We start from the raw sequence: 16,215 nt of genomic DNA, 5'->3' as shown, positions 1-16,215 counted from the left end.
GAGATGGACTAAATGAGCTCTGGTTTTCCAAAAAGGGAAAAGGGGCAGACTGTAGAAACTCAGGTCAAAGTAAAAATCCGTGCAAAATTTCCAGAATGTTTCTTATAAAATGATTTAACCCCGAGTCAAGCCACTCTGATAGATTGTATGGTTTTGACTTCTTTTTGGCCATGCCACGCATGTGGGATTTTCCCCAACCAGGGATCGAACCTGTGCCCCCTACACTGGGAGTGTGGCGAAATCTTAACCACTGGACTGCCAGGGAAGTCCTGGTTTTGACCTTTAAAAATAACCTAGCATAGTGTTTGGCATAGAAATACCCAAGTGTTTGCTGAATGAAAGAATGGTATATGCAAGTGCCCATGCTTTCTGCCCCACCTCAGAGAAGCAGACTCTGTCATCCCCTCCTGCTGGCCAGAGCAGATTGAACCAGGGGCGCGCGCGCCCCGGGTTTTGGCAGTCAACTCTCAGTCTGCTCAACGGCCTACAGCATCAGCTGAACACGACAAGATGAGCTGGACCTTTTAGAGTCCCTCTCACAGGAATTTGAACTAAACGTGTGGAAAGACTAGAGGAGTTAACGGCTGTAATCAGAGCTGAAGAGTCTGATTGGGGAGAGAATAGAACAGCAGTGATGTTGCCTTCTCTACCCAGAAGAAATCTTATCCTAACCAGAAAACAACCCAGTGGAGACTATCATGCCTGCATTTAATATACAAAACGAAAGGCGAGAATATTCAGTTTAAATAGTGTGGGGGGATTCAGCCTCCACTGCATTATTTTTTTAATTAATTAATTAATGGCTGCGTTGGGTCTTCACTGCTGCACGCCAGCTTTCTCTAGTTGCGGCGAGTGGGGGCTACTCTTCCTTGTGATGCGCGGGCTTCTCATTGCGGTGGCTTCTCTTGTTGCGGATCATGGGCTTTAGGCACGCCGGCTTCAGTAGTTGTGGCACATGGGCTCAGTAGTTGTGGTGCACAGGCTTAGTTGCTCCACGGCACGTGGGATCCTCCTGGACTAGGGATCAAACCCGTGTCCCCTGCACTGTCAGGTGGATTCTTAACCACTGCGCCACCAGGCAAGTCTCTCCACTGAATTTTAAGGGACTTGAATTCTTCCCACTGTCCCTTCCCTTGGGTGATTTCAATTTCTGCCTGCCTCAAAGAGCATTTCACCACAACAAATGTGATCCAGGTCTTTAAAGGTGGATATTTTACATACACTGGGGCATCTGAGACAAGTCAACTACTTCTTCTGGTGCTAAACAGAATAATCAATGTGTCCCAACGCTCAAGGAATCATTGGCTGTATTGAACTTACTGAAAATGGAATGGTCTTATCTTTATGTTCTCTGTGCTGACCGTGGAACCCAGTCTCCACATCTGAGGCTGCTCTCCTGCTCGATGAACTTTGTGGTTTTCCTCTCCATGGAGCTCATTTGTTTTCAATAAACCCTTTTGTCCTCCTCACCCATTTCCAGGTGAAAAGGTTCCAAAGCCATTGTTCTCCACAGATACACAGACCAGGTGAACCTGCCAGTGCCAAGGCTCCGACACCCAGAGGTGAGGAATCCAGGTCAGCAGCTCCCCGCACACAGCCCTGTCCTAAGAAGGCAGACTTCTGCCTGGCTGTGGGCCTCAGTCCCTTTACATCAATGGGGGTGAGGGCCAATGTCAGGGGCTCAAGTGGTTCACGTTTGAGGCAGGCATCATCACAGCCTCCTCTGACTCTCCCAACTTTAGGCAGGTAGGAAAAGGCCTCCAGAGCCTGTCCCCCCATGCTCAGACGTCTCCCTGGGTTCACTCCTCCAATACAGCACCCACAAGGCCCAGACCCCAGGGAGGCAAACGGAGACCTCTGACCTTTAGGCCGCGTTGGAAGGTGGAGATGGACAGCAGGGCTAGGTCTTGCTGCTCCTCGGCGTAGCGCACCAGGTACACGTAGACAAGCTTCTTCACCTGGGGGGGAGTGGGCTTCTCAGCAGGGACTGGTGCCCCTACCCCATGAGAGGTCATCACCCCAGCTGGCTGTGGTCCATGGGGAAAGCACCCTGGGTGTACCCTGGCTCCTTTGCTCTGATCCACATCTAGTTCAGGGATGTCTAGATGGTGTGTCTTTTCCTGGACCAGGAACTTTCTGAGCAGATTGCCCCCCCACCCCAAGGACTGGATTGTTCCCTTCCTCACCCCCAACCAGCTCCAGTTTATTTATGCCCACCTGGTGGAGGTGGGCATGAGAGACCCCACACCAGGTAGCGCTCACCTCTATGTTCTTACAGGCCACGTTCTTCACCACGGCAGGAAACAGGTCTGAGGCATTCTTTCCCCGGGCGATCATCTGGTGGTGGGGTCAAGGAAGGGGGAGAAGAAGGATGCCGGCTCTCATTAGGAGAAGGTCCACAAGGAGCCGAGGAGAGCTGCTCTTTGATCCCCAGGCCCCTCGCCCAAGGGAGGCCCCTCCTTCCCCCCTCACCGCCACAATCCTCTTCATGGCCTCCAGCTTGAGGGAATCCTTGTTGGTGTCCAGCATCTCCTTCAGGTCATCATGCCTGGTGGGAGAAACAAGAGGTCAGCTGAGGGCACAGCAGGGGGGGTGGGGCTATCAATCAGTAGGGTCCAGGCAGAAAGAAGGGACCTGGGCAGGGAAAGCAGGACTCGACCAGAAGGGAAGGTGGTAAAATACACATCAGGGGACTTAGGGGTGGGAGGAGCATGTGGGCCAGCCAGTGCTATGGGCTGAGTTGTGCCCCCCTCATAAAAGATATGTTGAAGTCCTAACCCCAAGTACCCAGAATGTGACCTTATTTGGAAATAGAACTGTTTGAGCTGTAATTAGGATGGGGTAATACTGGAGTAGGGTTGGTCCCTAATTCAATATGTCTGGTGTTCTTTAAGAAGATGGCCTTGTGAAGAGAGAGATGCAGGGAGAACGCCTTGTGAAGACAGAGGATTGGAGTGATCCATCTACAAGTCAGTGAACATCAACGATTGCCAAACTATCAGAAGCTAGAAAGGGGCAAGGAAGGATTCCCCTACAGGTTTCAGATGGAGCAAGGCCCTGCTGACACCTTGCTTTTGGACTTCTAGCTTCCAGAACTGTGAGATAATAAATTTCTATTAAGTCACCCAGTTTGTGGTTACAGCAGCCCTGGGAAACTAATACAGCCAGGAGGTGACAGGATGGATTTGGGGTGGGAAAGGTAGGGACCCTTCCCAGGAAACGGCCAGTTGGATAGATGAGAAGGACCTGGAGCCAGTGGAAAGGAGGTGGGTGTCAAAACAAGAGCAAGATGCCCTTGTCCTCCCCGAGTGTGGTCCCAGGCCCTGACCCCACAGAGTGAGCTGATTCCAAGGACTGGACGGGTCCCAGATTCTCCAGAGTCTGTTGAGGTGGTCTTACCACAAAGGCCAGACCTGTCACATTCAACAGTCATTCAAGAAAGTTATAAAACCCTAATGGGAGAGGTAAATGATAATTTAAATAAATAACCCCTCGCACAAGACAGAGGGGAATAAAGGTAGTCTCCAAGCCAATATACAAATTTCATACCATGGCCATTGAAATTTCAATGGAGGCCTTTTGTCAAACTTCCTGAAGTGACTGCAGAATTCATCCAGAAACAAAAATCAATTGGTAAGAACGCCAGAGAATTTTGGGGGGAGAACAAGAGAACAATGGAACAATGACAGACAACTCCCCCTACCAGAATTCAAAACACAAAACAACATGACAACGATAAAAGCCCTATGGTACCAGGTTAAAAGTAGAAAGTCAAGAGTCATAGGGGGGAAATTTTACAAATGAATCTAAGTTGATACATTAGGAACAAATAACTCACCAATGGGAGAAAGAAATTTTCCTCCCCTGAAATAAATGCTGTCGGGACAACTGCTATGTAGCAAAGAATTTAACTTGTTCATATATTTCACACCAAAATTAATTCCACATTTGTTTAATAGTTAAATTATTTCAATATATGGAAGAGGGGGAAATTTTAATTTTCAAGGTCATAAAATTATCAGTAATAATAATTTTTTATTATTATTACTAGGTTTATTTTTTTTTAACTTTTGTATGTAAACTAAATTTAAGAAAGTAAAAAACCAAGGCAACTGTGTTTCTTTGCTAGGGCTGCCGTAAAAGTAACACAGACTGGGTGGCTTAACAATCTAAACTTATTTGCTCACAATTCTGGAGGCTAGAAGTCTGAGATAAAGGTGTCAGCGGGTTGGTTTCTTCTGAGGCCTCTTTTCTTGGCTTGTAGATGGCTGTCTTCCTATATCTTTACATGGTCTTCCCTCTGTGGGTCTGTGTGTCCACATTTCCTCTTCTTATAACGGGTGAATTATATTTGATTAGGGCCCACCCTAATGACCTCATTCTAACTTAATTATCTCTTTAAAGGCCCTATCTACAAACACAGTCACATTCTGAGGTATTGGGAGTTAGGACTTCAACATATGAATTTGAGGGGGCCACAATTCAGCCCATAATAGCAACAGAAAGGAAAATATTTGGGATATGGTGAATAAAAGTTTAATATTCAAAATAGATAAAGTACTGATATAAATTTAGGGTCTATATTCAGTATTCACTGTCAGGGCTACTGCAAGCCCTTCTGCCACCCGCTTGCCCCACCAGGTAGACACAGCCCTGTGCTGCTGCTCCCCATTCAGTGGGTGGAGCATTGTTTGGTATTCCTTGGCCATGTGCCCTTGAGCAGTGAACAACCTGCCTGACCATACTCAGAGATCCAGGGGCTGGTGGTCAAAGAAGTGAACAGAGAAGTGTGAGTAACCCCGTGGAAAAATGTGTCTGCACACAGCTGATAGAGCAGTGGGACCACTGATGCACTCATATATTGCCCAGGCAATTCCAAAATGTGATGAGCGGTTGTGTATGGAGAACTGTACATTCTCTAATCTCCCAGATGATACTCAGATAATCCATAGCTTTGACCTAGGCATGAGAACCCAGCTGGGAGAGGTATCACCAATGGTAGGAGTTAAAAAGCAGTGTGCGCAAAGTTAGTCACAGAAGTGAAACATTTAGAAGCAATAGAGAATCAGAAATTGGAGGTAGCAATATCAGGAGAGGGAAGAGCATGATAATAGTCATAAAGAGGCAAGTGTGACTGGTGCTGATGCTGAGAAATGAGTAAGTGCTAAATGCTAAGAGGAAGAAAAGAACCTGACATAACATGCACCTAGTCGTAGGGCTGCATTTTGCAGAAATGTGTGAGTGCTTAACAGAACACAGAGGACTTGCTAGCTGTCAGATGAGGGCAGGAGAAGATGTCCTGCCCCACTCAAGTTGATCTAAAACTCCTCCATTCAGGAATACTGCTCAGCCATAAAAAAGAATGAAATAATGCCATTTGCAGCAACATGGATGAACCTACAGATTATCATACTAAGTGAAGTAAGTCAGAGAAAAATGAATACCATATGATATCACTTATATGTGGAATCTAAAATATGACACAAATGAACTTATTTACAAATCAGAAACAGACTCACAGACATAAAAAACAAATTTATGGTTACCAAAGGGGAAAGGGTGTGGAGGAGGGATAAATTAGGCATATGGGATTAGCAGATATAAACTACTATATATAAAATAGACAACAAGGTCCTACTGTATAGCACAGGGAACTAGATTCAATATCCTGTCATAAACCATAATGGAAAAGAATATGAAAATTATATATATCTCTATATATCTGAATCACTTTGCTGTACATCAGAAACTAACACAACATTGTAAATCAACTATACTCCAATGAAAAGAAAAAGAAAGATCAAAACTCCTCCATTCAGGAAGATGTCCCCCCAAACCAGAGGACATTTTCTACTCCCTATGGCCAAGCCAGGGTCAGAAGACAACCACCTTGTCACCCTCCTAAACACAAACCAGGTGGTCAATTCCTAGGTGTCTTGAACTCAGGACACATGGCTGTAGACAGAGATACAGACCATTCACCTGGGCCTGGGCAGCACTGAGGGTGTGGGAAGAATGACAGAGCTGGGTGTCACCTTCCCAAATAGACGCACACCACTGCACCCCCAGGAACCTCCATACATACCCCCGCAGGGATATGGTACCAGGGATACCCTCCCACATCTCCCCGCAGACATACCTGTACCCCATACACATACCCAGACCCCCAAAGACACACCTACAACCCCCAGACACATAAAATCTATACATAAACCCACACACACCCACAAAAAACCCGGCAGACACACACCCACAACCCCCACAGAAATACACACAGTCACAGACATATATACCACACATACAGACACTTCCCACAAAAACACACTCTCAACACATAAACCCACACACCTATGGACGCACACACCTCACCTACAAATCCCTATAGACGCCCACAGACACATATCCACCACGACTTCCCCCACCCCCGATCCAGACATGCACATACACCACACACGTCCCTCCACAGACACACAGACACACACACACACCACATACACATGCACCTTTTTGACAAGACTGAGTTACTCCAGTCTCATTGGACAAAATGGCCTGTGGGCTCCCATTTGAGATTCTTGATGATAAATACAGGCTTTTAAGGGATCAAATACTCCAGCCTCATGATCCTCTGACCTCCTTCTGAGGGGTCACGTGGGCGTCCTCACTGGCCAGCCTGGGGTGACTTCACTGGGACCTGTCAGAGTTTGCCCAGCCCCTTTAACTCTGGGAGTTCTCTAAAGCAGGCTTCCTCGCACCCGGGTGTACTCACCACCCCGAAAGATGCCACAGGGCCGTGTCCAATGCACACGCCCAGGGCGTGTGCTGTGGCACCCACAGTTCTCCCACCCACCCAGCCTAGCGCACACCTTCCAGGCTCCTGAAGGCTCTAGGGCCCTAGGTAAGGGGAATCGAGGGAGCGGAGGGACTGGGGGGACATAGCGGACATAGCACAGGTAGGATTGTCAGCTGCCCCCTGAAAGACAGCAGCTCCCTCCTAGGGTGTAACCACCCTGGGTCCCTCATCTTCACTCCCACCAGCTTATGTTCCCAAGAGGGAGAAGAAGGGAGAGATACACAGCAACACTCTAAGGCCATGAAACATTAATCTCCCGCAGTCCGATCCCCTTATACTGCTCTCACTGTGACCTGACCCCTGGCCTGAGGGACTCTCTGGGGCGAGGGGCACTGGAGCCAGCTGGTGGGTAAAACATGGCATTTGAGGCCAGACATACTCATCTCACCTGATATCCACTTTCCTCCCTCCCCTCACAACCCAAGTTCCAACCCACTAGACAGGAGAGGGTGGCCAAACGCTTTATCCTGTCTCCAAACCTCACCCAGAACCCACTCTAGCTAGGACCTGGGGGGAGGAAAAGGTCAAATATTTTACTCCACCCTCAAATATTTTACTATCCTCTTCCCCTCAGAGCTTCCAGGGAGTTAGGCTTATCTCCCCCAACTCAAACTCTCAGTCCCCCATACAATACCCCTGATGCCCCCCGCTTCCCACCTAGACCCTAAATGCCGGCCCAGTCCTCCTGCTGAGGAGGTGGGACTTAAATGGGTCCTGGCTGAGAATGGCAGCTTCCCACCCCTTGCCTTCCTGGCTGTCTGGGTGAGGGTCTCTGGGGGCCCCTCTGTACCGTAGTGGCTGCCTCTGGCTGTGGCCTTGGCCAGGCTCTAGGCAAGGTCCTTCCAGGGACGTTTCTGGGGTCGTGTCTTCCTCTGGCGCCTGCAGCCACCGGAGCTCCTCCGGCTGCAGGGCCTGGTACCAGGGTGGGGGCCCGCCTTCAGGGGCCAGCACAGGGCTGGCAGCCTCCTGATCACCTCCATCAGCCCCTCTGCCCCCTGGCCTCACCACGGCCCCTGGGAGCTGCAGGAATCGCTGCATTGGGCACCAGGTCCTGCTCCAAAATGGGACTGAGCTGACCAGGGAGCTGGGGATGCCTGTCACTGTCACCAGGCGGCCCGCCCCGAAACTCAGAAACTAGACACTGGCGGGGAGGGAGGCTCTGGTTTCCTCTTCACTGCTCAGAGACAAGGACTCACGAGGGGGAGGAGGAAAGGGACTGGGGACAGGGCCAACCCCCAATCTCCAGGCAGGGGACTAGGGGGCAGGAGAGCTGATCCAGACAGAGGTGGGGCATCCCTCTCCTCCACTCTCATGCCACAACTGGACCTCTGCCTCCTCAGAACAGCTCTTCCTCAGAAATCTTGTACACCCTTCTCACTCTGACCCTAACCATCTTGATCCTCACCTGTCTTTCCAAGGCCATTTCCTTGATTTTTTCCTTCCTATCAGCACTCTCTTATCTCTCCTTCCTCCATACTTGGCCTAGGCCCCACAGGTCCACCCCTCCAATCTGCTTCTTACTCACATCCTTGGCCCTCTTGTCCCCTCAGCCCCTACCCTGCCAGGAGTGGTTAGTTTATTTGCTCTATTTCAAACCCCCTTGATGCTCCTCAAATTCCCACCCACAGCCTTGCCTTTGCAGCTTCACTACTGGCTTCTCACAGAAAATAAAGGCTTTAGATCAAATCCCCCGCAGCTCCCAAGCATCTGCATCTATTCTCTCCTCTCCTGTCCTCCTCCCTCTGGGCAGAGCTGGTCCTCCTTGAGGCCAGGCCAATCCTCCCACCCAGCTCTGTAAGCCTCCCCTCCCCTCTCTCCTTCAATTCCTTTCAGCCTCTCCCACACGGCTGGCTCCTTCCCATCAGCAGTTAAACTTGCTCTGGGCTCTCCCATCCTAATAATTAACAAACAAAAATAACAACAAAAATAAAATAAACAAACCTTCTTGAACTGATGTTCTCCTCTGGCAACTCTTTCCCTCTCTCCCCCTTACAGTCACACTTCTTGAAAGCAAAATTCCCATCCACTGTGTTTTATTTATTTACCTCCCCTTCACTCCTCTATTCACTTTAATCTGGCTTCCCATGCTGATTAGAATTTAGGGCTGAGGCGCCACGATGTCTACAAATTATATGGCTCAGCCAAAAATATAGACAGATGGTTAGATAAGGCAAAATGGCAGAATGTCATCAATGGTTGAATCTAGAGGGAGGGCACACATTCATTGTATTAGTCAACTCTTCTGTATGTTTAAAATTGTTCATCATAGAATGTTGGGGAAAAATAATCTAGCCCCTCCTCTTCTGACTTTGCCAGAACTATTCTCCCAGGGCAGAAGGTGGGGAGTAAAGCAGGAAGGGGTTGACCTGCTCTTTGTCTAACCAATGGTCATGATTGCTTTCCTTGTTTGAGTTGACCTCAGTGGGCATTGACACTGCTGATCGCTTCCTTCTTGAAACTACATTTTATTTTTCCTCCTTCCCTTGGCTTACTTTTTCTCAGTTACTTTGAAACACTTTTCCCCTGCTCTCTGGTCACTCTTAATTCCATGTCTTCAGGATTCCTACCTGTGCCCTGTCTGAACTCATTTTATATTACATGCTCCCTAGGTTCTCTTGGCTTCCTTTTGTGGCTTTGATGGATATATATAATAATCTCCTGGACTCCAAATCCTAACATCCAGCTACCTACTAGACTTGAATGTATTATACCTCAGAGTCTACAATCTCAGCATGTCAAAAGCCATTATTTTCCACAAATTTGCTTGTAATGTCTTTTTCCCCAATTATCCTGTATGGCACCACCATCTATCCAGTTACAAGAACTAGTAACCTGAGATTATCCTTATCTTCTCCCAGCCCCTTCCTCTTACCTTTCCCCCCAGTTAATCATCACGTCTGGGGCTTCTACCACCTAAAATAGCCCTCAAGTCCTGTGCCTCGCCCATAGTCTCGGCCACCATCATGTCCTCCCCCCTAACTTCAGCCCCCTTCACTTGTCTTCTGCTGAATCCAGCACCCTTCCAATCTCTTCTCCACAACCCAGCTGGGATCCTTCTAAAATGCAAATCTGCTATTGCCTGCTTAGAACCCTTCAGTTGCGCCCCCCCCCCGACCTTGGCATCTCCCCACCTTCATTTCTGGTCATTCTGGTGGCTTGCACAGAGATTCTGCCCTCACCGTATTAGCACCTACAAAACCTGTGATCTAGCTCTCCTTCACGTCCACACCTTGCTAAAAGCTCTTTCCTCTGCCTGAAACATCCCTGGCTCTCCCCTGTCCCTTCTCTCCTGGCACAGGGACCAGCTCCTCTCACCGCTCTGACAGCCCCCGCTACCCTGAACTGTCACTGACAGCTTCTTCCCTGTGTCCCCCTCTAGAGCAACTTGAGGACAAGGACTGTCTCATGTTCATGGCTGCATTCACAGTGACTAGGACGAGACTCGATACAGTAGGCCCTTAAAAAGGCTTGTTTCAAAATTTACGAATAAACGAACGAATGAGCCAAAGGCGGAAGGGAAGAGTGGGAAGTTAAGGTAGGGCTGAACTATAGGGGCAATGTGGGGAGCAGGAGTGTGAGCGCTAGATGGGAGATGGGGATGAGAACATGGGGTCCAGAATGAGGGAAAATGGATTTGTAGGAGGGGCCAGGCCTGGGAGGTTCTGAGTCTATTCCAGGACGGGCCTTCCTGGACAGGCCCCAGGCTCAAGCTTGCTGGTTCTGACCCCTCCCCCACGTTATTTTGGAGTCAATTTGCCACACGCGAAAAAAGGCGGAGAACGCGTGTAATCCAAACCTACTAACAGGAGAAACACCTGGGGCGAGAGGATTGGTCCTCCAGAAAGAGAGACGGCTGGCCCATCCCCCACCAGCCTCCCACCCCCTTCCCAGGTCGCAGGCCGGCCCCTCACTGCGGGATGCTGCCGTTTGGGACGGGCGTCGCGAAGGCCCGTGATCGCGGCGGGAGGGGGCTGGGCAGGCTTCCGGTGCGCGCCGCCGGGGCCCGGCCTGGGCGCGGCCGACTGGCCTGTGCGCTGTCCATGGTACCGGAGCGCATGTTTCCAGGCCGGCCCGGGCACAGCCACCCTCTCGGCGGGCTCCCTCACCGCTTGTAGTCGGAGGAGAAAATGCCGCCGCTCGCCGGGTCGTGGCCGTACTCGGGCTCCCCGGGGCCAGCAGAGCCGCCCTTGTCTTCGCTGTAGGCGGGGGCGGCCGACATGGGGCGGCAGGGGAGGTCGCGGGCTTCGTTGGGATGGTCGCGGCGCCTCCGGGATGCGGCAGGGACCGAGGAAGGGAACGCAGGCCGGACAGGCGAAGTCGGCTGCGCGGCCTGGGCTCCGCAAAGGCCGCAACCTGCGGTGGCGGAGGCAGCGCGCGGATTTATCAATCTGGGATGCTCGCGTGAAGATTCTTAAAGGTACCGGCGCCTGCGGAGCGGAGGGCGTGTCCGAGGAGGGAGCAGGAGGGGAGGTGTAGCAGGGTCTGGCCCCGCCCCAATCCCTCGGAAATCCCTCCACCCCCCAGTAAGGAAGGTTCCTGCCCTTTAAAGGGACTGATGCAGCTCCAGGTCTGGGGTGGGGGGGAGCGGTGGAGGTTGCTGGACTGATTATGGGACAGCCTTCTGGGGATGCAGAACGTCTTTACCTACCACAGACCACCGGGTCTCGGTGGAACGGCCTCTAGGGGCTCCACTCATCCCAGATACTAGCGCGGATGCTCGCCCACGCTGTGGAAGGAAAGGGCGGGGGTGGGGGAGGGGTAAGAGAAAGCTGTGCAAAAGGGTTTCTTGGAGATGTTGGAATTTAAGGAAGGTTGGTCCAAGAGCGCCAAGGAGCCTACAGCATGCTGTTGTAGATGTAGATGCAGATGTAGAGAAATGGGGACAGAATAGAGGGGAATGTGAACCCCGAATTCAGCTTTGGAAAATAGTTTAATAACCATTTCTGAAGCCCTCATGCCCACCCAGGAGTGCCTGAGGTCATGGCTAGTCCACGGTCAAGTCCACATCCACCGAAACCTAGGAAAGAAGGGGAAGGGAAGAGGGTGGGTTAGGGTCTGGTGTGACTGCCAAGACTCTTGGATCATGTGAGGCCTTCAGCTCCTCCCCCAAGGCCCAAGGTACCCCAAGGAAAGACGGCCTGGATCCAGAGGGAAAGTGGTGACTGGGTTGGGGGAAGGGGTGGGTTCTAGTTGACTTTGGGGCATCAGGTTGAATAACTGGGGTCTTTTGGCTGGACTTCAGGGAGAAGGTGAGAAGGCCTGGATACGGAGTGTGGAAGGGTCCATAGGGCTGAGTCTTGATCTATAGATTAGGATACAGGTGTCTCCAGAACCAGAATTGGTGGGCCCGGGTGGAAATGGGCAGGGCCGGAAAGGTGGAATTTGTCTCTGTAGGTGGGTTCCATTGGAAAATGGGAATAGGGACTGATCAGGACCATGGTAGCACCTGGCTGAAGCAGGCTGAAGTAAATAGATGTGCCCAGTATCTGTGAGCTGGGATCTTCCTGGAGTGGACCGAAAAGCGTTTCAGAGGAGTAGAACCTTGATGAGTTAGCAGGCCTAGTTTGCTTCTGGGGGCTTTGGGTCTGCCAGAGGAAAGTGGATCTTGAGTTTGAAGAACGTGGCCTGGGTGGGGAGGGAGGGCCTGAATTTTCCAGGAACGCATTGGTTAGCTGCATTTGTTAACTGGCTCTGGAGGTGACGTGGGGTCCTGCATGGGTAGCTGGGCCGTGCACACTGAACTAGTGGGACTCTGGGCTATTTGTAGGGGGTCCAGGTTGGGCTCTAGGCCGAGCAGTGCAGTGCAGAGTGCACGCAGTTGCTGTGCGTGGGGTGATAGGGAGGTGGGTCAGCGTCCAAGGCTTTGCATATGCGGTGCTCCAGCCGCCCTGTCTACACAGCACCCTCCAAAGCGAGCGGGGGCGCAGCAGCAGTCGCTGCCGTTGTTTGGACACAACGCCTTCGCAGGAGCCGAGAAACATGAGCGGCCCGCGGCCACCAGGATTCTTGCATGCAAGGATCACCAGACAAGTGCGGATCAGAGCCAGGTCAGGTCCTGTGACTCCAGCCCCAAGATCCAGCCTGCATCCCTATCTCCCAGGATCCCGCGGCCCTGAGCCCCACACCCTGGGTGCCCAACTGCCTGTCTTCAGAGACTCACACCATGAGCTCAGGACCTGCAGTCTTCATCCCCGTGAGGCCCACCCACTGGTGGAGCTGGGCTTGATGGGTAGCCTCTGTTCGAAGACTAAGGCCTGTGTTCCAGATGAGATACTCACCCTCAAAGTGGATGATCTCTCTGTGGCTGCAGTACACGCCCACGTGGGCCCCGCACCAGCATCCAGTGGGTGACACCAACCTGACCAGGAAGAGGTCTCCTGGCTCAGGTGCTACACGGCCTCTAAGTGTTGACCCAGGAAAGCCTCAGACAGGAAGAACTTAATGGTGCTGACTGCCCCAGTCAGGGCCTGGGAGGAGAAATGGACCAGACCACCGGGTGTTTGCAGGCTGGGATGAGGGAGAAGCCACTGATCATTGGGTCAGATGGGCCACCCAGGGCTCAGGGAGACTTGGCTTGGGGCTAAGCCTGAGGTGAATGTCTTCGCTACCCCACACATGCCTCCCTGTGCTGAGGAACTTCAGAGGCCTGGATATCATGGATAAATTCTGCCCTGAGCCACCCTTCAGTTTCCAGCAGTTGAGACCTCCTCCTTATGCAACGTTTTCTTCTCATCTCAAATTCCAACCTCGCCATTCCCCTCCCCTCCTCCTCCTTTAGGACCCCCTTTCCCAGTCATCTCCCATCTTGCCATTCCCTGGAGGCAACACCAGGGGCATGTGAACCTGAGAGGAGCAGAAGTCCTGAAGAAACAGAAACCTGGGGGACTTCCCTGGTGGTCTAGTGGTAAAGAATCTGCCTTCCAATGCAGGGGACATGGGTTCGATCCCTGGTCGGGGAACTAAGATCCCACATGCCATGGGGCAGCTAAGCTCGCGTGCCACAACTACTGAGCTCACGCGCCTCAACTACAGAGCCCACGTGCTCTGGAGCCCAAGCACCTCAACTACAGAGCCCACGCACCCTGGAGCCCGCATGCCACAACTAGAGAGAGAAAAATCCACATGCCACAACTAGAGAGAAGCCCGTGTGCCACAATGAAGAGCCCTTGCCACAATGAAAGATCCCACATGCTGCAACTAAGACCCAATGCAGCCAAAAAATAAATAAAAATAAAATAAATAAAATAAAATAAATATTTTTTAAAAAAGAAAGAAACAGAAACCTGGGTGAGATCTAGACCCAAGACAGGCCTCTCCTGCCAAGTCTGAGAGGAGAAAGACCCTCCCACAATCTCAGCCACCAACATCTATTAAGCTGCTGCTCATTGATGCTTCATACAATCCCACAAGATGGGAACATATCTGCATTTTCAGGATAAAGAAACAGGTTTCCAAAAGTTACACTTTGCTGGAGTGCACACAGCTTAATGTATGTCTGCATGACTCTTTCGTGTGCCCTTTGACCTAAACATCAGTCACCTCCCTTACCTCCTTTTCCTCTATAAGGAAGTGAGAAATACATTTAGTTCAGGTTTCTCCTATCTTTACTGGGAACAAAGGGCTTTTGGGACCTGGGAGGATGGCCTGCGTAGTTGTGCCTGAGCTTTGGTCTCAGAGAGAGCCTGGGAAAGGGGGTGAAAGTAGGGCCTGCCTCCCCTGTCCCTGACCCTTCCCTTCCCTCCTGGCCCCAGTCCATAGTATCCTCTACATATTCTGGAGTGAATCTCAATTTTCCCAAACTGGGAGCTGTGGAAGACTCAGGGGACCACCTCATCCCAGTTTGCCTGGGGCTTTCCAGGGTTTAAAATTTAAAACCCTACATCCCAAGAACCCAGGAAAACTTGGACAGTTGGTTACCTTAGGCTGAGGTCTCCCCTCTCCCATCTCTCTTGACCTTGAGACCACAGGGAGGACCCAGTCATGTGAACAGCCCTTTGGACTTTGGTCACACTCTCCTGAAATCCACCAGCAGCATCTCTTGCTTCCCACTCCCCCCATACCCACTGGGCCAAGCAGAGGTCACAGCTGTGGAAGAGAGTGGACTGTCCTGGCCCCTACTGGGGCAGCAGGAACCCCACCTGGAGAAAAGATAAGCTGAGGATTTCTGCTCCAGTTACCTGGGATGTGAAGCTTATCTAGGGAGGGGAAAAACCCCAAACAAACAGCTGTCACCACCTGGCTCCTGAGGAGTGAGGGTCCAAACCACCGCCCCTCTGGCCTCTCCCCACTCAGGCTGTGCACGGTGCACGTGGGACTGTCTGTCTGTGCGTCAATGTGTGGCTATGCATTTGGCGTGCCCATGAGTCTGTTGCAATACTGGATACAGGACTGGGAGACCAAGTCCGGGCTGTGCCACTTCTCTGTATGGGACATCAAATAAGCCACTTCTTCCCTCTGGGCCTCAACTTCCTCATCTGTGAATTGGGGATAATAAGCTTGGAAGGCTGGGCATCACAGAACCATTGGGAGGCACTGAGAGCTCTTTGTGAGCAAGACAAGGAGAGACGGGCAGCGTTTGTTTATCTTTGGCCTGCACCTGAGCATGCAGAGCTGGGCGTCAAGGGAGGAGGGGTGGGGAGAAAGTGTCTTTCTCATCTCACAGGAGAAAAACAATGGGCCCTCAGAAACTGGCTGCCTCTTTGTGAGCCCTGCCCCAGAGCTCTTAGGAAATCACGCAGCTGGAAATGCTCTGGAGAGCAGGGCCCCACCCCTGACTCTCCCTCTGAAAAGTTCCCCAGTGGTGAATACTCTGGCCACCATCAGCTGGGCCCCTGGACTTTGAGTCAGGGTCTGGATGAGGAGGTGACCCTTCAGTTAGGGGATCTAGGCCTATATGTGGGGCTCCATCCATAATGATAATATTTATTGCCAGAAACTGTGCTAAAACCCCACTTAGCCCTAACAGTAATGTAATGAAATAGATACTGTTGTTATCCTTCCAATTTAACAGAAAGGGAAACAGGCTTGGAGAGGTTGCCAAGGTTACAAACTAGTAAGTGGGGGAACCAGGATTCAAGCCCAGGCAGTCTGGTTCCAGCGCCCATGACCTTAACCACTGTATAGCACTGCCTCCCTCATGCTGCTGGCACACGAGCACCCGCTTCCCCAGACCCCACCACCAGGAATTACTGACCCCCTGTATTCTTCCTGACCTTCCCCTTGGCTTTCATTGAGCCAAGCTGCCATTTTCTTTGTAAGAAAGGAGGAGGAGCAAGGTCCCAGAGCTGTGAGCAAGAGCCCAGGGGACAGAGCATCCCATTCTCTGGGCACCTGGCCTGAAATGCTGCCCATCCCATTGGGGGTCC

At 51.4% G+C, this 16,215-nt stretch overlaps 1 protein-coding gene across 3 annotated transcripts in view; it reads right to left on the bottom strand.

Annotated features, from left to right (window-relative positions):
* AP3B2 (adaptor related protein complex 3 subunit beta 2) overlaps positions 1-11,295 on the bottom strand; it is a 31,120-nt gene extending 19,825 nt beyond the window's left edge. The window contains exons 1-4 of one of the 3 annotated variants that reach the window (XM_060293789.1): positions 10,957-11,295; positions 2,473-2,548; positions 2,263-2,337; positions 1,863-1,958 (exon numbers count right to left, since the gene is read on the bottom strand). In XM_060293789.1, coding sequence (XP_060149772.1) covers positions 1,863-1,958; positions 2,263-2,337; positions 2,473-2,548; positions 10,957-11,069 — 360 coding nt within the window. In that variant the 5' untranslated portion in view covers positions 11,070-11,295. Of the gene's footprint in view, positions 1-1,862; positions 1,959-2,262; positions 2,338-2,472; positions 2,549-10,956 lie in introns of those variants that run through there. The other 2 variants (XM_030878523.2, XM_060293790.1) reach the window with 2 other exon arrangements.
* Positions 11,296-16,215: the final 4,920 nt, after the last annotated feature.

Source organism: Globicephala melas, chromosome 2 (genome assembly GCF_963455315.2).
Source record: "Globicephala melas chromosome 2, mGloMel1.2, whole genome shotgun sequence".
NCBI classification, from domain to species: Eukaryota; Metazoa; Chordata; class Mammalia; order Artiodactyla; family Delphinidae; genus Globicephala; species Globicephala melas.
The sequence above is the reverse complement of the archived record's forward strand: the minus strand, read 5'-3'. Positions and strand labels throughout refer to the sequence as shown.